The sequence below is a fragment of the Festucalex cinctus genome, chromosome 1, assembly GCF_051991245.1.
Source record: "Festucalex cinctus isolate MCC-2025b chromosome 1, RoL_Fcin_1.0, whole genome shotgun sequence".
NCBI lineage: Eukaryota > Metazoa > Chordata > Actinopteri > Syngnathiformes > Syngnathidae > Festucalex > Festucalex cinctus.
Window position 1 is genome coordinate 8,826,232 of NC_135411.1, and position 24,468 is coordinate 8,850,699.

Sequence of the window (24,468 nt, forward strand, 5' to 3'; positions counted from 1 at the left end):
GTGAACAGCTGGAGAAGAAGACAAGAGGCCAATAACACACCAACGCACTCATCAGATTCAGCTGTCTGTCACTCACTTGGTTTCGGTCTAGGGAGGGGGAACCACCCGGAAAAGAAATGGCGATGAAGTGGCTTCGCTTCTCCTTCCTCGCCCTCGGGGTGTTGTCGCTGTGCCTCGCCGCAACCGGGGACATCAACGGCGTGAAGAAGATGAAAATGCAGTTCGCCGCGGGGCCATTGCTCAAGTTCCAGATTTGGTAAGCGAGACGAAATGTGGCGAGTCATCGCGAGCTAGCACAACGACGGAAGCTAACCGTTCGTAAGCTTAACGTCTTTTTAAGACGTTAACGTTCGAGTGACAGTCGTAAATAATCATGTCCTCATTCGAACATTATAATTTAGGGCTAGTATTTTATGTACTTCTCGTCAGTTCTTGTTGAGGCCCGTGTAAAGTGTTTCCCGGGGGCACTTCAATTTACGACAGTGTAGCGACGTAAAACGAATATCTACGGATGGTACGTCACTAATCTACGCTAGCGCAGTAGTGAAATCAAATTATAGCATAAATAGAACAAACAAATGAAAAGCAGTAAATACGACCTCCACCACTGATGAAAAACATCGGAGTGGACCTTATATTTTCTTTAAAATATATGGAATTATAGTTTAAAAAAATAATACAGCAACAGAACGAATATAATCCAGTAAACATAATACCACATAGGGTTGTTAAAAAAATCGATTCGGCAATATATCGCGATATTACATTGCACAATTCTTGAATCGATTCAATAGGCGGCCCAAATTGATTCTTAAACATCCATTTTTGATAGAAAAATATTCACCGAAACGGCTTAAGGTTTACACCTTAAGCATGAAATGTTATATTAATGGAACATTAAGCCTTAATATCTTATTTCAATGCTGTTCAAACATGAAACAGATTACAACCTGTATAAGACTGAAGTTTCAGATAAATACATTTTCATAAAAATCTTACACTGTACAAGTTTATTGATTAGTATTTTCTAAATTTGAATTAAAAAAATCGCAGCAATCGACTTATAAATTTGTATCGGGATTAATCGGTATTGAATCGAATCGTGACCTATGAATCGTGATACGGATCGAATCGTCAGGTACTAGGCAGTTCACACCCCTAAATTACCACAATACAATAAATGCAAATATTGTAGCAACTATTTGAAAAAATACTTGTGCCCTAGCACAATGATGGTTGATCAACACAGATTGGGAAAAACAGGCAAATTACTTGAGGTAAACAAGTGTTCCAAATCCCCTATTTGCATGGTAGCTAGTTCGAAGCTACATAAGGACATGTTAAATGTCTCAGCAAATGATCTCCAGAGAAGTTATGTCTGAGAGTTGTAGGTTAAAGTTTACACTGGAGCCTTAAAAATGGCTGTCTGCACTGTTTACAGTTTGTTAAAACAACATTTGTGTCCTTGCAGCTTCTCCTGAGGGTACAAGCGGGTGTTTGAGGAGTACACGCAGGCCTTGTACCAGCGGTACCCGGACATCCGCATCGAGGGGGAGAACTACCTTCCCATCCCCGCCTATCGGTAAGAGATTATCTGAAGAGATTATCTGAAGTCACGAGCGCCTGTAAACTGCTTTGTTAAAACGGTCTGGAAGGACGAGCCGGATTATTGTCTGTTGAGGAAATTCAAATGAAAGCTGCTTCAGTGTGAAAACGTGAGTTAAAGAAGACAACGTTTCAAATTGGTCGGTGTCACACACCTGACATGCTTTTAGTCAAAATATCACAAGGAAGATGAGTTGAAGTGCACTTTTGACACTCAATTGCTTGCTGAAATGAACCAGTTTGAGCACAAAGTATGCAAGTGACGAGCTGTACTGTTTCTGTAGCCTGGTCCCAGGGGTTTGCGGTCTATATGGTGTTAATGACACCCAAGGGTCCCCAACAGTTGACTTAATAAACACACTAGTGACTAGGGGTGTGAATTGCCTAGTACCTGACGATTCGATTCGTATCACGATTCACAGGTCACGATTCGATTCGATACCGATTAATCCCGATACGAATTTATAAGTCGATTGTTGCGATTTTTTTTCATTCAAATTTAGAAAATACTAATCAGTAAGCTTGTAGAGTGTAAGATTTATATGAAAATGTATTATTTATTTATCTTATAGAGGTTGTAATCTGTTTCATGTTTGAACAGCATTAAAATAAAATATTAAGGCTTAATGTTCCGTTCATATAACATTCTTCCATGCTCAAGGTGTGAATCCTAACCCGAAGTCAGACGTTTTGTTGAATATTTTTCCATTAAAAATGGAAGTTTAAAAATCGATTCACACAAAAAAAAAAAAAAAAAAAAGGCAATAATGATAAGACGTTGAATCCGTTGAATCCAAATACCGAATGAACAATTCTGAGCTTTAAAAAAAAAAAAAAAAAAAAAAAAATCGATTTTTTTTTTTTATTGAATCGATTCGAGAATCGCGCGATGTAGTATCGCGATATATCGCCGAATCGATTTTTTTTTAACACCCCTACTAGTGACCTAAAAGAATCAGCTCAAGAAAGTCAAACACAATCAATTCCAGGACCAGATCTTTACCATTTTGCAAATTTTGACCACCCCACTCAGAAATAATTTGTTCTTTGGCCTAAATGTGGCTTTCAAAATCGTTTTGATGAATTTTACAGGCAGGTTTTTACTACTCTATATGCATGACGGTGAGCCCTGAACTTTGTGATGACATATATTTGATCAAATTCTGAATTAAGTGCTGAATAATCTATTGGAGTTTGTACCGTGTATATTTTCCCAGTCTTATTATCAGAAGAGATATGCCTCACGTGCAACAAGATATCATGGAGAGAGTTGAACACTGATTTGAGCTTGTCCTCCCCCCAGGCACATTGCTTCCTTCCTATCTGTCTTCAAATTGCTGGTGATCGGGATGGTCATTGTTGGCAAGGATCCGTTTGCTCTGTTCGGCGTCCAAGCGCCGGGCGTCTGGGAGTGGGGCCAGGGAAATAAGGTATGTTATTGTTGTGGTTGAAGTCTGCTGTTTTTGTGGTTGCTTTATTGAGTTGGTGTACATGCTCAAGTGTGTTGGCTTCATGTCCCATTCATGGGGCGTACAACATGCTTCAAAAGTATTGTTGACGAATTGTCTCATCTACAATCCAGTTGTATTTTGATATTTCTTTCAGATATACGCGTGCATGATGGTGTTCTTTCTCAGCAACATGATTGAAAACCAGTTGATGTCCACGGGCGCTTTTGAAATAACGTTCAATGGTGAGTGCCTTTTAGACTCTTGGTGGCATGTCAGGTTTGTGCAAATGCGGTAGTGTTGTCTCATAGAAGGGGCGTCCATGTTTGTTCAAGGCGGCATGACGCTCAAAAATCTTCCATGCGATTTAATCAAATAAGTTGAGTAATTTCATTGCAAAAAAAGGCAAAGCAAAATGTCATCTTAAAAATGTTTTTCCCACATGCACTGTTAGACTCAACACACCATTCCATGTTGAAATGAAAGAGTAAAAACAAGACAGAAAATATCAATATCACTTTATTTCAGACTGTTTACTCAACTCACGAGTAGTTGTCGATACTAGTACATAAAATTCCCTGCCAAAAAATGACAATTTTAAAGAAAGACCTATGAATCCCAATATAGTATTTTTCCTTAAAATCGCTTCAAATTAACTCATTGACTCGCAGCCATTTTCACTGAAGCAAGCCCCTTCACTCCCAGCTGTTTTACTGGATTTTGACTGATTTTGCAATGTCCACAGAATATTCTGTTCTATTGCTATGAAAACATACCAAAAGAAAGATTAGTCTCTCCTTTCACCAGGGGAAAAAAAGCACATTTGTATCTGTTTCCATTTTGAAGCAATTAGCATCATAATATAGCTAAGTTTCATTAATATTCATATTCATGGTGAAAACAATGGCAAAAAGGGCTTGTTGCAACATGGCCATGGCTGATCTCTTACACGTTTCTGCCACCTGCTGGCCATTTTTGTAATAACTACCATTGCTTTAAGCAACCACTTCATGTCTGAAGCTGTATCAAAGCCTTCTGTATGCTCTAGCATAAAAAAAAAAACATTGAAAAAAACATATTCATAAATTTTTGGGTTTGAATGAGTTAATGGCAATTTTCTATTCCTCTCATTTCTAGTTCCTGATTGTAAAACAGTTAGTGGAGGGCAGCCGATAAAAGCACGATACCTTAAAATAAGGCTGGTATGGATACCGATACCTGGTATCTGTACTCACCCATCCCTGAAATAAATCGTAATAATAAGCTCCTTTTTTATACGAACTGCTACAGCCATGCATTCAACACGCAGATTGGCTAACGGCTAGCCAGTTAACAGCTAGCTACTAATCTGGCTCCCATGTCACTCACCAGGCTCCACTGTTCAAGTCACACTCATTTTGTTAATATTTTATCAGATTGTGTTTATCGATGGGATAATCATTAGAATTGATAACTGCAGCTCTAGATCCAGTACATATGTGGCTTGTGTGTGTGTGTGTGTGTGTGTGTAGATGTGCCAGTATGGTCCAAACTGGAGTCGGGCCACCTGCCCTCCATGCAGCAGCTGGTGCAGATCCTGGACAACGAAATGAAGATGAACGTTCACATGAACACAAAGCCGCTCCACCACTCGTAACGGCGCTCCTCACTGTGCGGCTGCAGCCAAAAAAGCTCCTCCGTGTAAGGACGCCGCCATTTTCCACCCGTTTGCGGTTCTGGCCTGTCTTAACCCGCCGCCTTTCCCACTCCAGGTTCGAGGTGGGCCTCTCGCGGGGCTGCGACGTGATGTTTTATGAAGGTCTGCGCTGAAGGCAGGACCACTGCAAGCGCAGACTGGATGCACCCCCCTCACATCGTCGTCGGCACACCCCTTACAGATGACCCGCCCCCGACACCGATGGCGACACGGCCAGCCTTGCCAGCCAGTCGGTCATTTTCTTGTATTATTCACTCGCATCTTAACAAAGCAGAAGTCAAATTCTGAGATTTACATGAAGTAGGCTTTAATGAACCGTATGACTGAGCTAAATGTACGGGAAGTCACTGTGCACTTGTATTTTTTAATATAGAGTAATAAGAGTACTTTCACTGAACAAATGGGGATTGATATTGACTTGGAAAAAATGTAGTTTTTTCACATCAGAATTTCTAGTTAAATTTACTTGGAATTTCTGAGTGCATCAACCCTTACTAGGAATTTTCAAGTAAATATCACTCCCCATTTTTACAGTGTGATAAGCATTAAAATAGTCACGCTAGCGATCTATTTTCGAACTATAATGACTTTTTATTAACTCGAGTACATTATGAGGCATTAGCCGTTCTTGCTGGAGGTTCCAGAGTGAGTCGTCTGCTGCTTGAAGGGGTTGATTGTTGTGTCAGGCATACCCGCACTTTGGGTGCCAATTCCCCGTTTTGCTTACATTGCTAGAATTAGGGGACACAAACGCTTCCGTTTTCTCTGTGGATCCACCTCATCTTTATAGCTACATTTTTAAATATAGAATATATATATGAACTTGCTGCATTCTATTGCCATTTGCCTTCATCAAACTACGAATTTTCAATATTCATATAAGTGCACAGTGACTCCGTGGGCACCCTGTTGAATGACTTAAAAGTTTCTTGTCGTCAAAGTAGCTTCCGCCCTTGTAGAAAAGCAACTCGTCACGCTGTCGTCAAACTAACATTGGGAGATTTTTTTTTTTTGCGATGATTTGTGAGTAAATTTTATATTTGCATAACTTGGAATGAGTTGATAACAAAGAAATAAAAAAAACATCTCGTGATCTACGAAGCCGCGTTGGTCTTGGTCCGTGTTCAGAGGCAGTCCTGGAGGCAGCCCCTGATGAAGGCGCGCTCGTGCTGGCTCATCAGCACGTTGGTGCTGACCTCCAGCAGCTTTTTGCCGAAGACGCGGATGCTGTGGGCCGGCGTGCTCTTCTGGCGCAGGGGCGTCAGAAGACTCCAGTTGAGGTGCTGGATGCACAGGTGGATCTTCACCCGGGCGGCCAGCACGAACAGCTCGTCCTTCAGCAGCGTGGGTCCGCTAGTAGGCATCTCTCTTGTGCATTTACACTGCGGGGGGGGGAACAAAAAGGCGCATTGCTATTTTTACATGTCCATTAAACGCACCTCGGAGACATTTGTTTGAAAGTATGCACCAGAGAATCCATTTTGCAAAAGGTTTTGAGCACTTAGAATGGGTGTAGAAGCTTTTTTTGTTTTCCCCCCCTATCAATTTTTATAGTCCCTTGAGGGCCATACGAAATTTATGGAAAGGTTTCAACAAATGTTTATTTGATATTCAGGGCTTTTGTTGCTTTTATAGCACTTCCTGCGAAGTTATATTAGTGAATTTTTGAGCACTTTAACATACTCCAGATAAGCCGCAAAAACAATTAGCTAGCTTCCTCTCGTAGCAATAAAACAAATCGTCCCAAACATCAATTTTGCCAGTCGACACAAATCATCACACGTTGAGCATGGCAGGAGTTTGTACCCTGAATTAACCTGATCCGATTCATAACTAGAAATACTAGTTTGTTTTTGGACTTTGCATGTTTTTGTATACAGTACTTTGGTTTACTCCCATATTCCAAAAATGTTAGATTCATTCGGTTCACTTAACTTGTACATGTCTTGTGAACGTAATAAACACTCTTGAACTTTTTGACCTTTTGCCACATTTCTATGGAGGATCAAAAATGCCTAAAAATAAAAGTGAAAATAAAAATGGATATAAAAATAAATTTAAAAAAGAATTTAAAAAATATATATATATAAATGGAAATAAAAACAAAAAATATATAAATAAGTAAAATATAAAAATAAAAACGAGACTCAGAAATATACAAATGTGGAAATAATCACACAAATAAATATACAAACACTTAAGTATCAATAAATAAAAAAGCTCTGCTCATATTTCATGCTGCAGACGCTTTCAGCTTGAAATGTTGTTCAAATAAGGGGGCGGTCCTAAGGGTGTTTTGGGTTGGAAACTGTTAAACTACCTTTCAACGGTGGAGTTGCATACAAGAATGTATCGACGGCTTGCGTGGAGGGCTCAAGAATCAACACCAAGTGGGACACAATTGTAAATTGGAACAAAATTTATACAATATTTCAAAGTTGTTTTTTAATTTTTTTATTTAAAGAAAATAACTGAAAAGTAGGGTGGGCAGTTATTCACCCCTTTTTCCTCTCTGTGCAGTCAACTGACTCTAGAAGTTCTTTAATTTCTGAATGATCCAATGTTGACCTAAATAACAGATGATAAATAGAGTCCACCTGAGTTTAATTTAGTCTCAGTATTAATGCCTCTGCTGCGATGGTCTGTTAAAAAATATATTAAAAAATATATATATTGGGGAGCAAACGGCATCATGGCCACCAAGGAATGCACCAGGCAGTAACGGGATAAAGTTGTGGAGAAGTTTAGAGCAAGGATTAGGATTTGACAAGCTTTAAACATCTTGTTTGATCAATCATTTTAAAATTGAGCATCTTCTAAACTTTTAGCCCAAACAAGGAGCGCACTGTTTCGAGATGCAGCCGTGATGAGCTGTGAAACGTGGCAAAAGGTCCAAAATTTCAGGGGGTGAATACTTTCGCAAGGCACTCTTGTCGGTGTAGCGAGCATTCACATCTGCAGCGGCCTTCCAAATCTCCTGAATTTACAGAATACTTTTGCGGTTACCTGAGCGCTGCAGCTACCCACGCTACAGCGTGCCTGTTGACCGTTGGCCAGGAAGGAGACGAAAATGTGGTCCTTCCCCAGGACACGCACCCCGATGTGCTTATTGAGGGACAAGAAGAGAGGAGGCAGGTGAGGGGGCGGAAGCGTTTTCCAGCTCCAGCGACGCACCCTGGCGCCCGTCTCGTCCAAACACTGGCCACCGGAACTGTTTAGACTCAACCTAAAAGCAGTCGGACAGTCCGGATTAAATAGCTCGTCCGGATTTTGATCGGACTCGGGGTTCCAGCTAGGGCTGTGCAATTAATCGATTAATTCAATTACAATTTGAAATATTACACTCCACAATTACAAAATCAGCATAATTGTAACAAAACATAAAAACAAACAAATCCCCCCCCCAAAAAACAGATTAATACTCATTTTTGAGTTGTTTAAATTTATACATTTGCACCTTTATTTTTTTTTTAATTAATAAATTTTGTGTCATCACATAGGAACTTGTATAATTTTAGTGTTTCACAGAATTGTCTTAATATTTTTTAATCAGTTTTTTACGTTTAAATATTTTTATATTTTATTTTAGTTTTGGACCTAAAAATAAATGATCATTCTACTGCAGAGTGCACACACTGCACTCCAGCTTCAAGTTTTTACCAACATAAATATATATTATTATAAATTGTGATTGGTCCAGAAGGAACTTGTATAATTAGTCTATTTTTTTAATTGGTCTTTTTTTTTTTTTTTTTTTTTTTCATTTTTCCGTTTTGGACCATAAAATAAACGATTGCACAATGAACAATTTGCAATCCAACTTCTAATTTTTGCCTAAATGAATAAATTATTGTAATATATAAATTCTGTTTGGCCCAAAAGTAAACTTGTGTATTTTATTTTTTTAATTGGACTTAATATTTTTAAATTCTTAAACATGTTATTGTTTTGTACTAAAAAAATGAATAATGGTGATTTCAATTATTGGCAAAATGTCGTAATTATTATTTTTTTTCCATAATCGAGCAGCCCCAGTTCGAGCAAAAATCGGATGAATGCCAATTTCTTCTTTTTTTTTTTTTAAACCATCTTTTTACCATATGTTTCCGTTGCTGTGGTAACACGTCGCCCTGCCGTTACACTGGAAGATGGCCCGGATGGCGCGCGGCGGCGGTATGTTGTTGTCGTACACGATGCAAACCCGTTGCTTCTCTTTGGTGACGACAAAGACGACAGCCAGGAGGTCTCCCGGGTAACTGTCGGTAACGAGAGGGACGATCGGCGCCGGTTTGATTGAATATACTCAGTGGAAAAGATTATTTTTGCTTCATACTAGAGCTGAGCAGAGCCATCGGGGAAGAGTTTCAGAAAGGGCCTGCCGTCCATGTAAAATTTCTGTTGAAATTCTCCATCCTGTCAACACAAACGAGAAAGTATAAGAGTGAGCAAGAGAGTGAGTCTTGTACATGTTGTCGTTTTCCTCCCCTTCTGATGACATATGCCAAAGAGAGGCGGCTTGTGGTCGCAAACGGACTCTCTGGCCTCTTCCTTTTTGAGTTGCACAACGTTCTCGGCCACATTCTTGAGCGTCCAGCCGCCCTCTTCTGCCGAAGCGGCCAGACGGAAGCTGAGGATTTTGGCTTCTGGGGCTGTGAGGCGACGAGACGACAGACAAATCCTGGGTCAACGACGCCTCCCTGAACAAAATGGACGACGGCTGGCCAACTTACTGGGTTCTGCCTGTTGCGAGTCGTCTTTTTTTAACCCCGCCAGTTCCCTGAACACAACACATTACTTCCGTAAGACTCACATTATTAACTTTTTATTTCAATCTAAAGTAGTGTTAATTTTAACGAAAACCATATCAAAAATATTTTTGTCATCACACATTTTTAACCAGATGAAAACTCCATTAATCAACAATAAGTGGGACTAAATCAGTCTGCATTTTCGTTGACTAATGAAGACGAGATGAAAATTTAGCTCACTTAATAAAGACTCGACAAATTACGGACATTTTAGTTCACGAACAAAGAGATGAAAATGATGATTTTGTAAAATCCTGTCTGCTAATCTCTCACGAGTGTAATTTAATATTAAAGGTATACTTATTTAGCCCATTATAGCAATAAAAAGTTAATATTTCGTCTATCATTAATTTGATACTTTCATTATTTTTCACATACAATTGGTACCTTTAAAAACACATTTTGCAACTTGCTGTCGACTGAAAATGACAGCTCACCTGTTGTCTAGGTTTGGTAATGTGACATTCACAAGCTGAGCTGTGATTGGTTACCCGAGCCCTTGTGATGTCATTTTCAGTCGACAGCAAGTTGCAAAATGTGTTTTTAAAAAGGTACTAATTGTACGTGAAAAATAATTAAAATATCAAATTTATTATAGGCAAAATATTGTTTGACTGCCAAAAAATGGCTAAATAAGTAAAGTATCGCTTGAATCCAACAGCTATAGGCTAACATTCAAACAATGTTAATCTGGCCGCTAACTAATGCTAGCTAATTTATTAGCTTGTAGCTGTAATTGTGTTTTGAATCCAAAAAGATGACAGAAAATTTTATGTGAAGTATTTTTGGATTAGTTGGAAATGTTCAATATTATCTGCTGACAACAAACATGTAAAAGGGTGAAAAGTGGACTAAAACTAGACTAAAATGTTGACAGTTTGTTGATGATGTTTTCTTGGACTAAAATAATGAAAATAAAAGGTGAAAAAATACAAATGGGATGAAGTTGACTAACTACGATAAAAACAAGTGTTACTGAAATTGGACGAAAACTGAGACTACATTTAAAAATGGCTGATAAGAATCAACACTCGTCTAAAGTCCTACATCAGTCCGCGTGAAAGGTCACTAAAATTCTGGGCGTTCTTTTTATCTCTGCCGCTGAGCAGCGCCTCCGCCAGGTCGGTGGAGGGCTTCTCTTCCCGCCTGTCGTCCAATTCGGCCACCGAGGGCCGCTTCCTCACCAGGGCCATGCAGAGCTTCCTGCGCTGGGCACAGCAATAGCCCGGCACCGCCTGAAAGAATGGGGGGGACGCACGGACGGGCGGTCACGAGGAGCGGCCGACCGAGCGTCCAGTTCAAAACAAGCGCAGCCCACATCCGCTCCGTCTCACCGCCAGCTCGTCCTCCCATCTCACTTCCAGCACGGGCCTGGCATTCCTGTGGCAGTACTCGCACTTTCCCGGCCACTCAAACGGAGGCTTGCAACGCATACCGGGAGAAAGAATGTTAAAAAGGAGACATGACATGCATACAACACTCACAGAAATATTTAAGGATAAACATAAAGCGGATACTTGACTCATTGAACAATTATCAGCAGTGAAAAGTTAATGTTTTGTCCAGAATGAATTTCATAGCTTCATTATTTTTTGATGTACAATTAGTACCTCTTTAAAAAGTAATTTTTCTACTTGCTGTCGACTGATGATGACATCATCTGTGCTGAGGAAGTAGGTAACGGCCAGTCATGGCTCACCTGTTTTCTGGGTTTGTTTAGTAAACTACTTCCTCAGCACAGGTGATGTCATCATCAGTCGACAGCAAGTAGAAAAATTACTTTTTAAAGAGGTACTAATTGTACATCAAAAAATAATGAAGCTATGAAATTCATGCATGTTTATTGCTCAAACACAACCTGTGCTACCTTTAAACATAACCGTCCGCTGTCAGCTAAAGGATCATCTGCGCTCAAAATTAATAGTGTGATTAATCTGCGGTAATACATGATTAATGCGATTAATTGTTTTGTGATTAATCAATGTGTTAATCCTTTAACTTTGACAGCACAAATTACTCTAAATTAATAACAATGAGAGTATTCATTTAAAATAAAGTATTTTGTTTGAATTGCATAATAATCAAATAAATAAAGATAATAAATAAAACGATAAATAGCACTGTTATGTGGAAAAACACTTAAGCACATTTTTTGGTTTAATTTTTTTTTTACATTTTTAGGTTTTGGGGATGAAACTGAATACAGACATCCCCAAAACATAAAAAAAAAAAAAAAAAGTAACTATACTTTATTAATACATTCATTGCCAGACCAGCAAAAAAAAAAAATGCATCATTTGACGTCTTTTTCCGTCAATGGCAGTGAATGAGTTAATACTAAATACATAAACCTGATGATTATGCATTTCAAATAAATAGGCCTTATGAGACTCATGAATATGTATCATATAAGGCTTATTTGGTAGGTTTGCGTTAAAATGAAAAAAAAAAGTAAATTGAATTTGTGATGGAAAAAAATGACATAAATCTTAAAAGTTAAGCTTAAATATTTCTGTGAGCGACTTTTTATTTTTTATTTTTTTTTTAGCAACATGCAGAGTTGAGTAAATGAGGAGTTCGGACCAGCAGGTACTAGTTAGCCTCAAGGACAACAAACATGTCACAGGTCTATTCTAAAAATAGCTCACCAGTTATTTGGACTCCTACCTCTAAATGTGCGGCTGTGATGGCAAGTCGGGGGTTGTCAGACTCGCGGTGGTAGCTGAGGACTCCAGCTCGAATGCAGTTTGTGGGCGGGTCACAGAAAGCCTGATGAGAGCGCCACGTCACCCTGATCGATCACGTCAGCGAAACCAAATTTGATCAGAGCTTTCGTACTTACATAGTTGTTCAGGTCACGGAGGAGCTCGCAGATATCATGCTCTAATTTTGCAACTGCATTTTCTAAAGGGGCAAAGCAGATTCATTTCAGTGTGCAGTGGAAAAACATCTTTTTTTTTTTAAAAAAAACACACCAAAAAAAATGGCAATTGAACAAGGGGTGTGTAGACTTTTTACATCCATTGTTGATGTGTTTTGATCGTCACTTGTTGGAGAAGACTTACTGGAAACGCTGGACCTCATCCTTTTCTGTTTTTCCTTCTCCACACTGCTCTCGCGTCTCGTGCAAAGCTTCTATCCTGGACGTATATTTTTGCACAAGATGATTTGTGAACAGCACGACAGATAAGACATTCTGGGTTTGAATCTCTCAGGAGCGCAAGTGGTGGTGGTGGTAGTATGACAGAGAAGTTCAAATCCATGCACTTCATAGCCGCACTCAAAATAGCAATTCAACAGCCATGGTAAGCAAGTCACATTTTTTGATTATAAAGTGAAACAAAACGTGCATAAAACAAAGACAAAATATTGTGCAGACATACAAAGTCCGAGTAAACTCACCCTCATTCCAGGCATGTAAGCAATAATACTTCATAGCCTCCATTGTTGTCAGTTACCATAGAGATGACCTACATGTGGCTAGTTATGTGTAACTATAGTAACCGCAGTCTGATATACTATGTAGTCCAATGGAGCTGGATGTTAATTAGAAGCTAATCTGAGTTAATCATTTGACTTCATTAGCTTTCAAGCTAACCTGATTTCAAGCAGCAATATCCTATTCAATCATCCATCCATCTGGGTTTTTTTTTTTTTTTTGGTCCTTGCTAGGGTCGTGGGTGAGCTGGAACCGATCCCAGCTGACTTTGGGGTACACACCGAATTTGGCCACATATAAACAAACCATTCAGTCACATTCACACCAAAGAACAATTTAGCGTCTTCAATGAACTTAGCATGGCACGCAGGTTTGCGGATGTGGAAAGGAAGTTGCCCGAAAATGCAAACTCCAAACATGAAGGCCACAGTCCAGATTCAAATCCAGAACCTCAATTACCCATTCAGCATCAAATGATGATGAAAAAAAAATGAACTAACCAAGCTTACCATGTGGTGGCCGTTCTGGAACGTTTAAGCAGCAGACTTTGCTCTGTTGTCATGGAGAGAGCAAGAATGGCAGAAGATTGAAACGCCGTATAGCACTGCTTTCGTTTATTAACCTTGAAAACGTCACAATTCTCTTTGAGGAGCAACAGCTTCACTGCAGATTCATGGTGTTACACACCAACTCTCCAGCAGATGGCGGCAATGGACAGACTAATTGTGGCTTAATTTCCATCTGAATCACGCCAGTTTGGGACATGTTTTTTTCACCCCACCTTGCGTGTACTACAAAGGAATATTATAACACGTAGGCGGTTACTTTCGGCTGGTCGAATAAAGTTGAGACAGTGATGAATAACAATTTTGCGAGAAGTAACTGTGGTGTAGAGCTGTGCGTCGAAATGAAAGCAATTACAACGCGAGTATGACGTCAGAATGGTAAAAAAAAAAACACAAGTCGGACGCGTAATTTTGATTGGGACGTCTAGTGGAACTATGGAAGAGCCAATACTTAAAACTGTAGCAACTATAACGAAAATATTGTCAATTTAATAATTTGACAAGACCTCCCTTGGCTCGCTGATGGACGTTCAATGTTACGAAGTTCAAATACTAATGTTGCTGTACCTACATCGAGTAACTGTATTGATGCATTTTTCTAACGATATTAATGTTACATATAATCATTCATGTTATAATTTCATATTTATGGTTACAAACCCCGCCTCCATCAACTCGGTGTCCTGCCAGGTGCAGCCAATCTTAACGTAATCAATTAACCCCGCCTTTTGGCTTCTGATTGGTTGTTGCAGCCGCCGTTCGTCACGCTTCCAGGAAGTGGCGCTCAACTCAAAAAGTAGCGCAATGATGGCGCAGCTTGTCCTTTGCACGAGTTTCACGCACATTGCGACGAGATGCACAAAGACGGACGTGCGCTTGCTACATTTAGCCAGGTTGCAGCAGTGCTTATTTTGGTGTGTTTTTTGGCGCACGCGGTCGACTGCTATCGTCTGAAGAAGGCGGACAGACGAAAGTACGTTCCCGAGGGATTCCGGCGGGGTAAGATTGTGTTTGGTAAAGTTCCTCAATGGGATCCGCCAGTAGTGGAAGAAGAATCCAAGAAGGCGAACGCTTCAGTGGAGGATGAAGGCTCTTATCAGGCTGATTCTGCTGGTAGGACCATGATTACATTTTTTATTTTTTTTTATTTTTAATGGGCACATTTTTCCAGTCTGACTCAAATGTGGTTTTGCAATGTCAAATTGTGTTTAGGAGGCTGGGTGATGAACCCTGTGCCACTTCAACAACCCTCAACGCAGGAGTCCTCGTGGAGACGCTTGACCAATCTGCAGTGTGGAGATAACCACATGAAGCTCAGTGTGAAGAGACCAGGGCTAGGCCACATGATGGTGCAGCAAGGTCGGTGTCAAGCTTTGGAGAAAGAAAGGAAACGCCTGTCATATCATTTGAGTTTTTTTTTTTGTTTTTCTCTCCTTTTTTTGTTTGCAGCGCCCAATGGACCTCCATTGCCTCTGCCCCTCGTGCCCTTAAATTGTGGCTACACTACGCATCGAACTCCCTTTGGATTCTTCATGTATGTTCCCTATGCTGGTTGTTACATGCGTCAACAGGTAATCATAATGTCATAAAAATGAATTGCGGCTTTTCAAGCCTAGAAAGCGAATGAGCTTTAAAGTCATTTTATATTTGAGAGAGTTGCATATATGAGGGAGTTGTACACCCCCCCGAAGTTGTATTTTGGAGGTTAGGTTAATGAAATTTAAAACAAATTAGTTTTAATTAATTTTGATAATAGTTTGTATTTTAAACAAGTTTTCTCCATAAATGTTATAGATATTTTTACATTTATTTTTTTTTATATAATTGTAATTTTACAGAACGTTTTTTTGAGAATAGTAGGATTGTTAATTTATTATTATTTTTATTTTTTTAGGGTTTTTTGTCAATTTTGAGTGGTAGGGTTTTTTTTGTTGCTGTTTTTTTTTAATTGTAATTTTACCAGAACATTTTTTTTTAGAATAGTAGGGTTGTTTATATTTACATTTATTATTACTATTATTATTATTATTATTATTAGTCATTTTTGAGTGGTAGGTGTTTTTTTTTTTTAAATTGTAATTTTACCGTAACTTTTTTCTGAGTGGGGAAAAAAAAATTTTTTGAGAATAGTAGTGATGATGATGATGATCATCATCATAGTCATTATTATTATTATTAGTCATTTTTGAGTTTTTTTTTTGTCATTTTTGAGTGGTAGGTTTTTTTTGTTTTTTTTAAGTCTTTGAATTTGATATGAGTAAAAAAATGTTTTTGAAACAGTTGGATTTTTGTTTGTATTTAAATAATAATTTTGTCACTGTAATTTTGAATGGTTTGATTTAAATCATTGCTAAGTCATATTTTCTAGATTAAAGTTGCAATTTTATGAGTAGTTTATTATTTTTTAGTTATTTTACATGCATAGTCACTTGGATTATAAACTACGTGTCTGAGTTTGGGAACTGTTTTTGTATCGTTTTAAATTTTAGATTGTTACTAGAAAAGTACACCTAAAAAAAAAATTCTTAAACCTCAAAGGGACTGTCTCTAATCTGCAGTTTTATTTTTGTAATATGGCTAAAATCTTGAGCATAAAACTAGTTATCAAGTTTTGTTTTTCTGTTTCTTAGTGTAGCTCCCTGTCTTACTATTTCATAGTCACTTGGATGCAAAAGTAATTTCTTCTCCTTAATTCCCTTAAGGCTGGAAGTTACGTGCTTCCAATGTATTGGCATGGAGTTCCAGTCATCCTCGTGTGCACCAAACAAACGCCAACTGATGCCCCGAAGGAAACCGGCCCACCCCAATCCGCTCCAATTGCCACCAAGGGGCCGGATGTTCCACTTATCCCCAAGTGGCCCCCAGTCTCCGAAGGTCCAGCCTCCCCACTGAACATTTGGTCACCACTTGACCCCCGGAGTCAGGCCCAATCTCCCCCCTTGGGTCCCTGGCCCCAAGGTGACCCCAGGGCCCAACCTCCTCATTCTGTGCCTCCTCCCAAGTGGCCCTTCGTCCACAAGTGGCCACCTATGTCCCATGGTCCGGTCTCCCATCCTGGGCTTCACAAGCCCCCAGTGCCTCATGACCCCTTATACAATTTTGAGCTGCAAGCACCCCCGAACCCGTTTGTGTCCCAGTACCCCGTCTGGCCCTACATGCAAAATCTACCTCGGTCGTACCAGGTTCCCCAGGCGATGGCCCAGTACCCATTCTTCAACCCCTCACTCTGGCCCCTCCCAGGACATCAGCCACGACCTGGGAAACCGGACCAAAAACATCCTAAGCCAGCAGCTCACTTAAAATTCCCCCATTTTCCGACGACTTCTGTCCCCGTAGAGCAGCCACCGACCACCGCAGTACCCGCCACAACTGCGGCACCAAATACTGACACGACTCCGTTGCCATACAATCCGTTGTACCCGTTTCCCCCTGAGCTAATGCACTATATCACCTATGAGGAATTGCTTGCTGCGATGTATGCCAGTCAGTGAAAATAGCTCAAATAAATTATTCAAAACAAGCTCTGTCTTTTATCTTTTTTTTTTTTTTTTGTAGCAAATTTCATGTTTGCTGCCAGGCTTATGAATTTATTGAATTTAAGGCATTCCCAATTGCTTTTGCACCCTATTTTGAAGTGTAAGAATGTATGTTTTATGAACAGCATGTAGTTTCCAAACTGATGTAATTCTTGTTGAACCTAAAAAATGTCTTATACTCTAATGCATTAGCATAGCGGCATAGGGTTATGTAATGCTGATATTCAGTGTAATTGGAGCACATCATGTGAGTCATATGTATAATCAGACCCCGGGTCATTCAGGTAACTTCATTTTTTTTTTTTCATAAATACATTTACAAACTTATTTTTCCAGTTGCTGTCGACGGAAGATGCTGAGGAATTGGATAACGACCAGTCAGGGCTCGCCTGTTTTCAGGGCGCGGGTGTAAAGTCATCTTCAGTTAACACCAAGTAGCAAAATGAGTTTTTAAAAGTATGAAAAATAATGAAGCTAAATATCAATTAGACAAAATCTTACTGTCAAAATGTTTCAGTAAGTCAAATACACTATCATCCATCTTGTCAATCCGGGGAAATACGTAACGTATGTCATGCGTAACGACGTCGTGCGTGCTTGTTTCCAACACGTTCACACTTGCTGCGCATGCGTACTTCTAGTGTTTTTGTTTACATAGCCGGTGAGCTTCGGTTTCAGCCATGTGCAGCTCCACCGATGTCACCGCATACTTTACTTTTATGAGCGAGGCCGGCTGCAGAGACTGTAAACAGAACCGTGCATGCGAGGGGGCAGATGAGCTCTCGCACGCACGCTTCCGACATTTGATAGGCGTTTCATCGGGAGGAGCAGTAGAGCAGGTAGGATGATGTTGCGCATGCGCGTTTAAAAAAACCAAACAAACAAAAACCCGACGGTCGGTGTAAGATTTTTTTATTTTTTTTAACTATATTGTATAATTATAAACAAGTTATACAAAGAACTTGAGAACACTTCACATACACGTAATTAAAAAAACAAACAAATACGCCAGGGGGATACTTAAATCGGTCGGTGTCAGATGTGATCGGGCTGCAAGATTGTATATGGGTCGCCTGCAGATGACGTCACGCTACAGGTTTGTCCGCAAATTGTCCGTTTACAATCGTTCAAAATAACCCAATTCAAAGACTAAAATTGTAAAAACGTAAATAACCCTAAAAATATAAAAGCACGATACTTTAAGAGTGAAAAAAAAAAGTTTGAAGCGCCTTCGAGCTTGCCGGTGACGTCAGTACAGCAGTGCTAACGAAGTTAGCATCGGTTTGGGAGAACCGTCACTTGCCTTTGGTGCCGGTTGGCGTGGGTTCGCTCCTCTGCCTGGGAGACCCATGTGGCTTACATGAAGTGAGCTTGTGTGTGAATGAGTGATTATTTAAAAAAAAAAAAAAAAAAGCATCGGTTTGGGATTCTTTTTTTTTTTTTTTTAACTGTTCACAAATCCATCACAATAACAAAAAAAAACGGTCTTAATGATAAGAACACATTAACAATCAAAACTGGAAATATTTGTCACATCTGAGACAATTATTTTGTGTATTTATCTTGTAGTTAATCTATTTTATTCAGTATATTTTGCGTTTATATTCTTTTATTTACATTTTTACAATTTCAGTCCCTACATTTTGTTATTGAAATTATATCTTTATATATTCTTTCCAATGTTTGACAACTGGATAATTTTCAGCCAATCCTGTAGCGGGACGTGTTCATTAGGCGACCCCGATACCATCTGGTACCGACACCGGACGTGGGGTTTCTACTTTTTGAGAAAATCCTCTGTTATGCCAGAGAATGTGAGTACTTTTGCTACCTCTGGGTGTGCTGTGTTGCTCATCTAGAGTAGGCTAAACTACATAATGAAATCAGTATAAGCAAACAGTTCCAGTTTTAAAAATGTGTGTGCACCAGGTGTAAAAACCCAATGGGATCGTCAACTCTTAATGAGCTCACCTGTTCTGCCCTGAATGAACACAGGTGCGAGCGTTAACCATGCTGACGCCCTCCAGCCGAAGCTCAACTTTTTTTTCCTTCTTCTATAAGTGATGCTCGTGGGTTACATTGTCTCACAGCCGAGTGTTTCCACCACTGGGTGAGTGTCCTCGAATATGGCGGCGGACGCTCCAATCCTACTTGACTCGCGGCGTGCCGTAGTGGTTTTCTTGCTCCTGTGTTCCCTTGTTCCGGGATTCAGCTGTTTTCCGCAAAAGACCCTTGGTAAAATTCTCCCGTGGCAATTAGCAAACAAGGCGCTCGGAATAAAGGAGGGTACGATTCTTTTCAATGGGAAAGAGCTGAACTCGTCGGAGTCTGAAGTTTCAGGTAAGCCCACGCCTTCTCTTCAGTTAACCTGCTAAACTAATTAGCTAAAACCAGAGAGCCAGTTCGACCTGAAACTCAGTTGGTGGGCTTTCATTTGGTTACCTTAGCTTCACTATTCATCAAATGACATTATTAACTCATTCACTCCCAGCCATTTTCATGTTCTATTGCTATCAAAACATGGAACCTACCAAAAAAAAAAAAAGTGTCTCTTCTTTCATCAGGGAAAAAAAAAAAAAAGTACCGTATATTTTTTTAGCTGTTTTTATGTTTTGTAGCAATTAGCATTACAATTAGCTAAGTTTCATCATTATTCACAAACCTGTTGAAAATACTGGGGAAAAAGAGCTTGTTGCAACATGGACCTGGTTGATCTCTTATACTTTGCTGCCACCTGCTGGCTTTTTTTTTTTTTTTTTTTTTTTTTTTTTTTTTTTTATTATTGTAATAAGTACCATCGCTTTAACCACCCGCTTCAGGTCAGAAACTGCATCAAAGCCTTCATACAAAAACTCTAGCATACAAAAACGTATAAATACGTTTTTTGGAGTGAATGAGTTAAAAACAATTCATTTAAATAAAATGCATCATTAACATGATCAGCTTTATGTTGCACTCAACTAAGCACAGTCTCCTTTCTTGAAGGAATGTGGGAGCAGGAGTCGCAGTCTGGCGAACATCTGGAAGTTGAAGCAGCATGGCGGCTCACAGATCCCTCACTGCAATGCGGTCCCACAAAGATGAAATTAAAGGTCACGGGACGTGGAGGTGCCAACTTGGAGCTCGACCTGGGTAGCTTTTGACATTTTGAGCTACATATAACACTTCTTTACAATGTGTAAATGCTTCCCACTTGTCTAAATTGTGTTCTGATTATGTTTGTGGAATCTGAGTTGAGTAGAAAAATCACTCTCGAGGCAGCCATTTTGACTTGTGCAGTCACTTGTTGTCAACAGAAAATGACATCAGTGCTAAAGGGCTCGGGTAACAACCAATCACGGCTCACCTGTATTCTGTGTTTGATCAAGTGACATTTATTTGCAAGCTAAGCCCTTTGGCACTGAGATGTAATTTCAGTTGACAGCAAGTGGTAAAATGGCCGCCCCATGAGATGGTCTTTTTATTCTCTTTCCAGGAACGCACTATATTAATCAGAATACTGTTCAGACAAATGGAGGGTGCATGGAACGTTTTGTAACTAAAACTGATCCCCCCCCCCAAAAAAAAAGACCCTGTAACGCAATATGAGTCATGTAAATTTGACATCACCGAATGTTTTGAAACCAGACAAATTTGATTTTAACTCATTCACTGCCAAACCAATTAAAACTATCTTTAACGTCTATAGTCGTCAATGGCAGCGAATGAGTTAAAAGGGAAGTCAACCCCCATTTAAAAAAAAAAAAAAAATATTTTCATTTCATTTTTGGATAATACGTTGTACGGGTGTTAAAAAAAAAAAATCGATTCGGCAATATATCGGGATATTACAGCTCGGAATTCTCTAATCAATTTTAAACATCCATTTTTGATGGAAAAATATTCACCCTAGCGTCTTACTTAGGGTTGGGATTCACACTTCCAACATGGAAGAATGTTATATGAACGGAACATTAAGCCTTAATATTTCATTTCAATGCTGTTCAAACATGAAACAATTACAACCTGTTTAAATACAGTGGCTCACAGAAGACTGAAGTTTCAGATAAATACATTTTCAAATCTTAGTTTACAAGTTCACTGAATCGTATTTTCTAAATTTGAGTAAAAAAAATCTCAACAATCAACTTCTAAATTTGTATCGGGATTAATTGGAATCGAATCGTGATGCCAATCGATAGGCAATTCACACCCCTAACCAATAGTCTAAATATGTTATACTGGTATTACATTAGTGAAATATGAATTAAGCGGCAAAATCCAGCAGTGTTTATCCATCTCGGAGCGGCCATTTTGCCACTTGCTGTTGCCTGAAGATGACAGCAATGTTGCTCCGGTAACAACCAATCACATTCCAGCTTCAGAAAACAGGTGAGCTGATTGGTCGTTGCCTGCGCAACTGTGATGTCATCTTCAGTCAACAGCAAGTGGGGGAAAATGGCCGCCCCCTGAGATGGATTAAAAATGGCTGGGTTTTTCTTCATACCTCCATTACACAAATTTCATATTAATCTAAATGTCATGTTTAGACTAGTGAGTTTTATTATTATTATTATTATTAATAATAATAAAGTTGACTTCCACTGTAAGAAACAGTTTAGCACAATAGTGGTCTGAACGTCAGTCATTTTATGAACAATTATAAATAACATTCGCTTATACTGACAATTATTTCATGACAAATGAAGTCCGTTGTAGTTATTGGCATTTTTTTGTTATTTATTTTATTGGCCAAATGTCTTTTTTTTATTTTTATTTTTTTTCCCCCCCCCTTTCCTTTCAGGCTCTGGACGTTCTCTACCTTTAAACCAGCTACCGGAATCTTGTGGCCATTTGCTCCATCAGAATTCTTTTGGCTTCGATTTTGTTGCTTCATATGGTGGCTGCAATGTGATACACGAGGTATTCGTCTTGTTTATTACCCTTCAAATTGGGCTTCACGATGTTTAAGCTCCTTTATTTATTTTTTTTTTATTTATTTTTTTAAATCTTGTTTCAGAACGGTTATCATGTGCTGCCAATGATCTTCCTCGAGGCTTCAGTAACACTCGTCTGTCCCATGTTTCCCACTTCGCCACCCCGGCTTCCCCTCCCTCAAATTCCCCCCAATGTGGACCGGTCCAAGCGCCACGTGGGCAAAACGTCCTCTGGCGACGTTCCTTTCCAACAATACCAGCATTATCACAACTATTTAAAGTACCTGTACTACTTGCATATCCTCAACAATCCCCACTTGTATCCTCACATGCGTCGTACTTACAATCCCCTGTACCAAAACCCGGATCCCGTTTCTCGCTCCTATCCGTATCTCCCGGTGCATTATCCGCTCTACGCGCAGAACCCCGCCGCCCCCTATTGCCACCCACCAGGAGCGCTTTGTCCTTTGCCTCATTACTATCTACATCCCCGTCATCAGTCGCTCCAAAGTAAAGATCTATTGATGGATCTGATACAAAAACCTGACACATATACAGCAAAACCGACCCCGATGACCACCGCAAACCCAACAACCGCCACGAGTAAAAAACCTTGTAAACGCACCATGTCCACCACGACAACTGCTACTCCTACCACGACTGCAACAACCAAACGACGGTGTCGAACCAGAACCCAACCGCAAAATGGCGACTTCACTCCTTACGCCAAAAGCCCCTTTGCGCAAGAAATCTCGTACAACGAAGGCGATCTGACTGCGAAAAGCGCACCCCCTGCTGGACACAAAGCTGGGCCGCTCCTGAGGTACCAGTACTGGCAGGAGGAGCCCTGGTTTAGCCAAGAAGAGGATGAAGACATTCCCTTTGACTGGGACGATCTGGAATCGTAGCAGATGGTAAGCGCCACTTAGTTGTGACTTTTTATATGGTCGTCTTGTGTGCGGTATCGTAACACTTTTATCTCTTTCAGGAATTGGCGTTCAGATGTACAGGCATTCAATAAATGTTTTAAGTACAAGTTGGTCTGAAGTGTTTTTCAAACTAGTCATTGACAGGAAAAAAAATAAAAAATCTCAAGACTTAATTTCAGTGAGTTTTTGTTAAGGCTTATCAATGGGTTTTGATTTTTCACAATGCCATCATATCAGGGCACTGGTTATTAGGGGATGTAACGATATCCAAATATCACGATACGATAATTATCACGATATTGTGGGGAGGTTGGCGATATTTAAAAAAGGGTCACAATATTGTAAAAACAAAAAAAATCTCGTACTAAAGAGAGCACAATTTTGTGCATAACAGCAATACATATAAACTACCTTCAATATCTAATAACACTTAATATTGAGGCACTTAATCGCTAACGCAAGACCACATTGACTTTCTAAAACATATTGACTCTTCAAAGCATTTTACAATCCCCTTCATCTGACAGTGTATTTTAAACATAGAAGGGCCAAAACATTCCTAATAAAAATTAAACTGCACTTAAAAAACAAAAAAACAAAAAACTAGCCACCAGAGGATGCTAGAACTGCACAAATGGAAATCAACCTGACTTTTTTTAATCTTTTTTTTTTTTTTTTTAACAGATGTGTAGCTTTTTAATATTGTGAACATGACGAAGATATTGTGCCAGTTTTAATATCACGATATTGCTGGTATCGTTTCATCACTGCTGGTTATCTCAAAGAGGAAAATTAAGGTAGTCCAGTGGCAGGTCATGCACTTGGTACCTAGGACTTGAGTGTTAATTCACCTCTTAAAAGGGACAATTCACTTATTTAGCCAATTATAGCAATAAAAAGTGAATATTTTGTCAAGAATTACTTTCATTGTTTTTCACGTACAATTACTAACTTTAAAAACACATTTTGCAACTTGCTGTCGACTGAAAATGACATCACAAGGGCTCAGGTAACCAATCACAGCTCACCTGTTTTCTAGGTTTGGTCATGTGACATTCACGAGCTGTGATTGGTTACCTGAGCCCATGTGATGTCATTTTCAGTTGACGGCAAGTTGCAAAATGTTTTTAAAGGTACTAATTGTACATGAAATATATTACGTTTATTATAGGCAAAATATTGTTTGACTGCCAAAAATGGCTAAATACTTAAAGTATCCCTTTTAAGGATCTTGTCAGATGTTCTGTACAATTTTTGTTGTGCCCCCACTAGTCAAAAAGGCTGTGGACTTTTTTTTTTTTTTTTCTTTTTTTTTTTTTTTCTTTTTTTTTTTTTTAAATCCCACCCCGGCTGGCTTCTGAGGTCTTAACAGCAACTCCCCACTCAGCTAGAAGCTAACAGGCTAACTCCCCTTTTCCACATAACAAAACCTTCCCACCCGGAACTCTCCCTTCCGTCCCAACGTTCCGTGGGTGAATTATGTTCCCATCACTACAAGTTATTCATATAACTCTAGCATACAGAA

At 39.4% G+C, this 24,468-nt stretch overlaps 4 protein-coding genes across 7 annotated transcripts; 3 read left to right on the plus strand and 1 right to left on the minus strand.

The window, feature by feature from the left end:
• Positions 1-27: 27 nt before the first annotated feature.
• LOC144014728 (thioredoxin reductase-like selenoprotein T1a) lies at positions 28-5,850 on the plus strand. Its single transcript, XM_077514949.1, has 6 exons — positions 28-256; positions 1,472-1,582; positions 2,909-3,035; positions 3,211-3,298; positions 4,565-4,733; positions 4,805-5,850. Exons 1-5 carry the CDS (start codon positions 117-119, stop codon positions 4,687-4,689), a joined length of 591 nt encoding a protein of 196 aa, XP_077371075.1. The 5' UTR covers positions 28-116; the 3' UTR covers positions 4,690-4,733; positions 4,805-5,850.
• LOC144014683 (glutamate-rich protein 6) lies at positions 5,032-14,241 on the minus strand. Of its 4 annotated transcripts, none has more exons than XM_077514874.1 (13): positions 14,223-14,241; positions 13,506-13,548; positions 12,623-12,697; positions 12,400-12,461; positions 12,225-12,326; positions 10,892-10,978; positions 10,605-10,792; positions 9,480-9,526; positions 9,234-9,398; positions 9,083-9,161; positions 8,847-9,005; positions 7,756-7,975; positions 5,032-6,131 (listed from the first exon to the last, which is right to left on the minus strand). In XM_077514874.1, exons 3-13 carry the CDS (start codon positions 12,639-12,641, stop codon positions 5,874-5,876), a joined length of 1,386 nt encoding a protein of 461 aa, XP_077371000.1. In that variant the 5' UTR covers positions 12,642-12,697; positions 13,506-13,548; positions 14,223-14,241; the 3' UTR covers positions 5,032-5,873. The 4 variants fall into 4 exon arrangements, with proteins under 4 accessions (XP_077371000.1, XP_077371014.1, XP_077370991.1 ...); XM_077514888.1 differs by having other exon boundaries at positions 13,497-13,548; XM_077514865.1 differs by lacking the exon at positions 14,223-14,241 and having other exon boundaries at positions 13,506-13,946.
• A 95-nt stretch (positions 14,242-14,336) lies between these two features.
• Positions 14,337-17,082, plus strand: LOC144014707 (uncharacterized). The gene is made up of 4 exons (XM_077514901.1): positions 14,337-14,675; positions 14,775-14,921; positions 15,012-15,133; positions 16,265-17,082. The coding sequence occupies exons 1-4, from the start codon at positions 14,417-14,419 to the stop codon at positions 17,051-17,053; spliced, it is 1,317 nt and encodes a 438-aa protein (XP_077371027.1). The 5' UTR covers positions 14,337-14,416; the 3' UTR covers positions 17,054-17,082.
• Positions 17,083-18,930: 1,848 nt separating this feature from the next.
• On the plus strand, positions 18,931-23,050 carry LOC144014713 (uncharacterized). The gene is made up of 5 exons (XM_077514914.1): positions 18,931-19,438; positions 20,084-20,230; positions 21,882-22,000; positions 22,098-22,928; positions 23,003-23,050. Exons 1-4 carry the CDS (start codon positions 19,225-19,227, stop codon positions 22,920-22,922), a joined length of 1,305 nt encoding a protein of 434 aa, XP_077371040.1. The 5' UTR covers positions 18,931-19,224; the 3' UTR covers positions 22,923-22,928; positions 23,003-23,050.
• Positions 23,051-24,468: the final 1,418 nt, after the last annotated feature.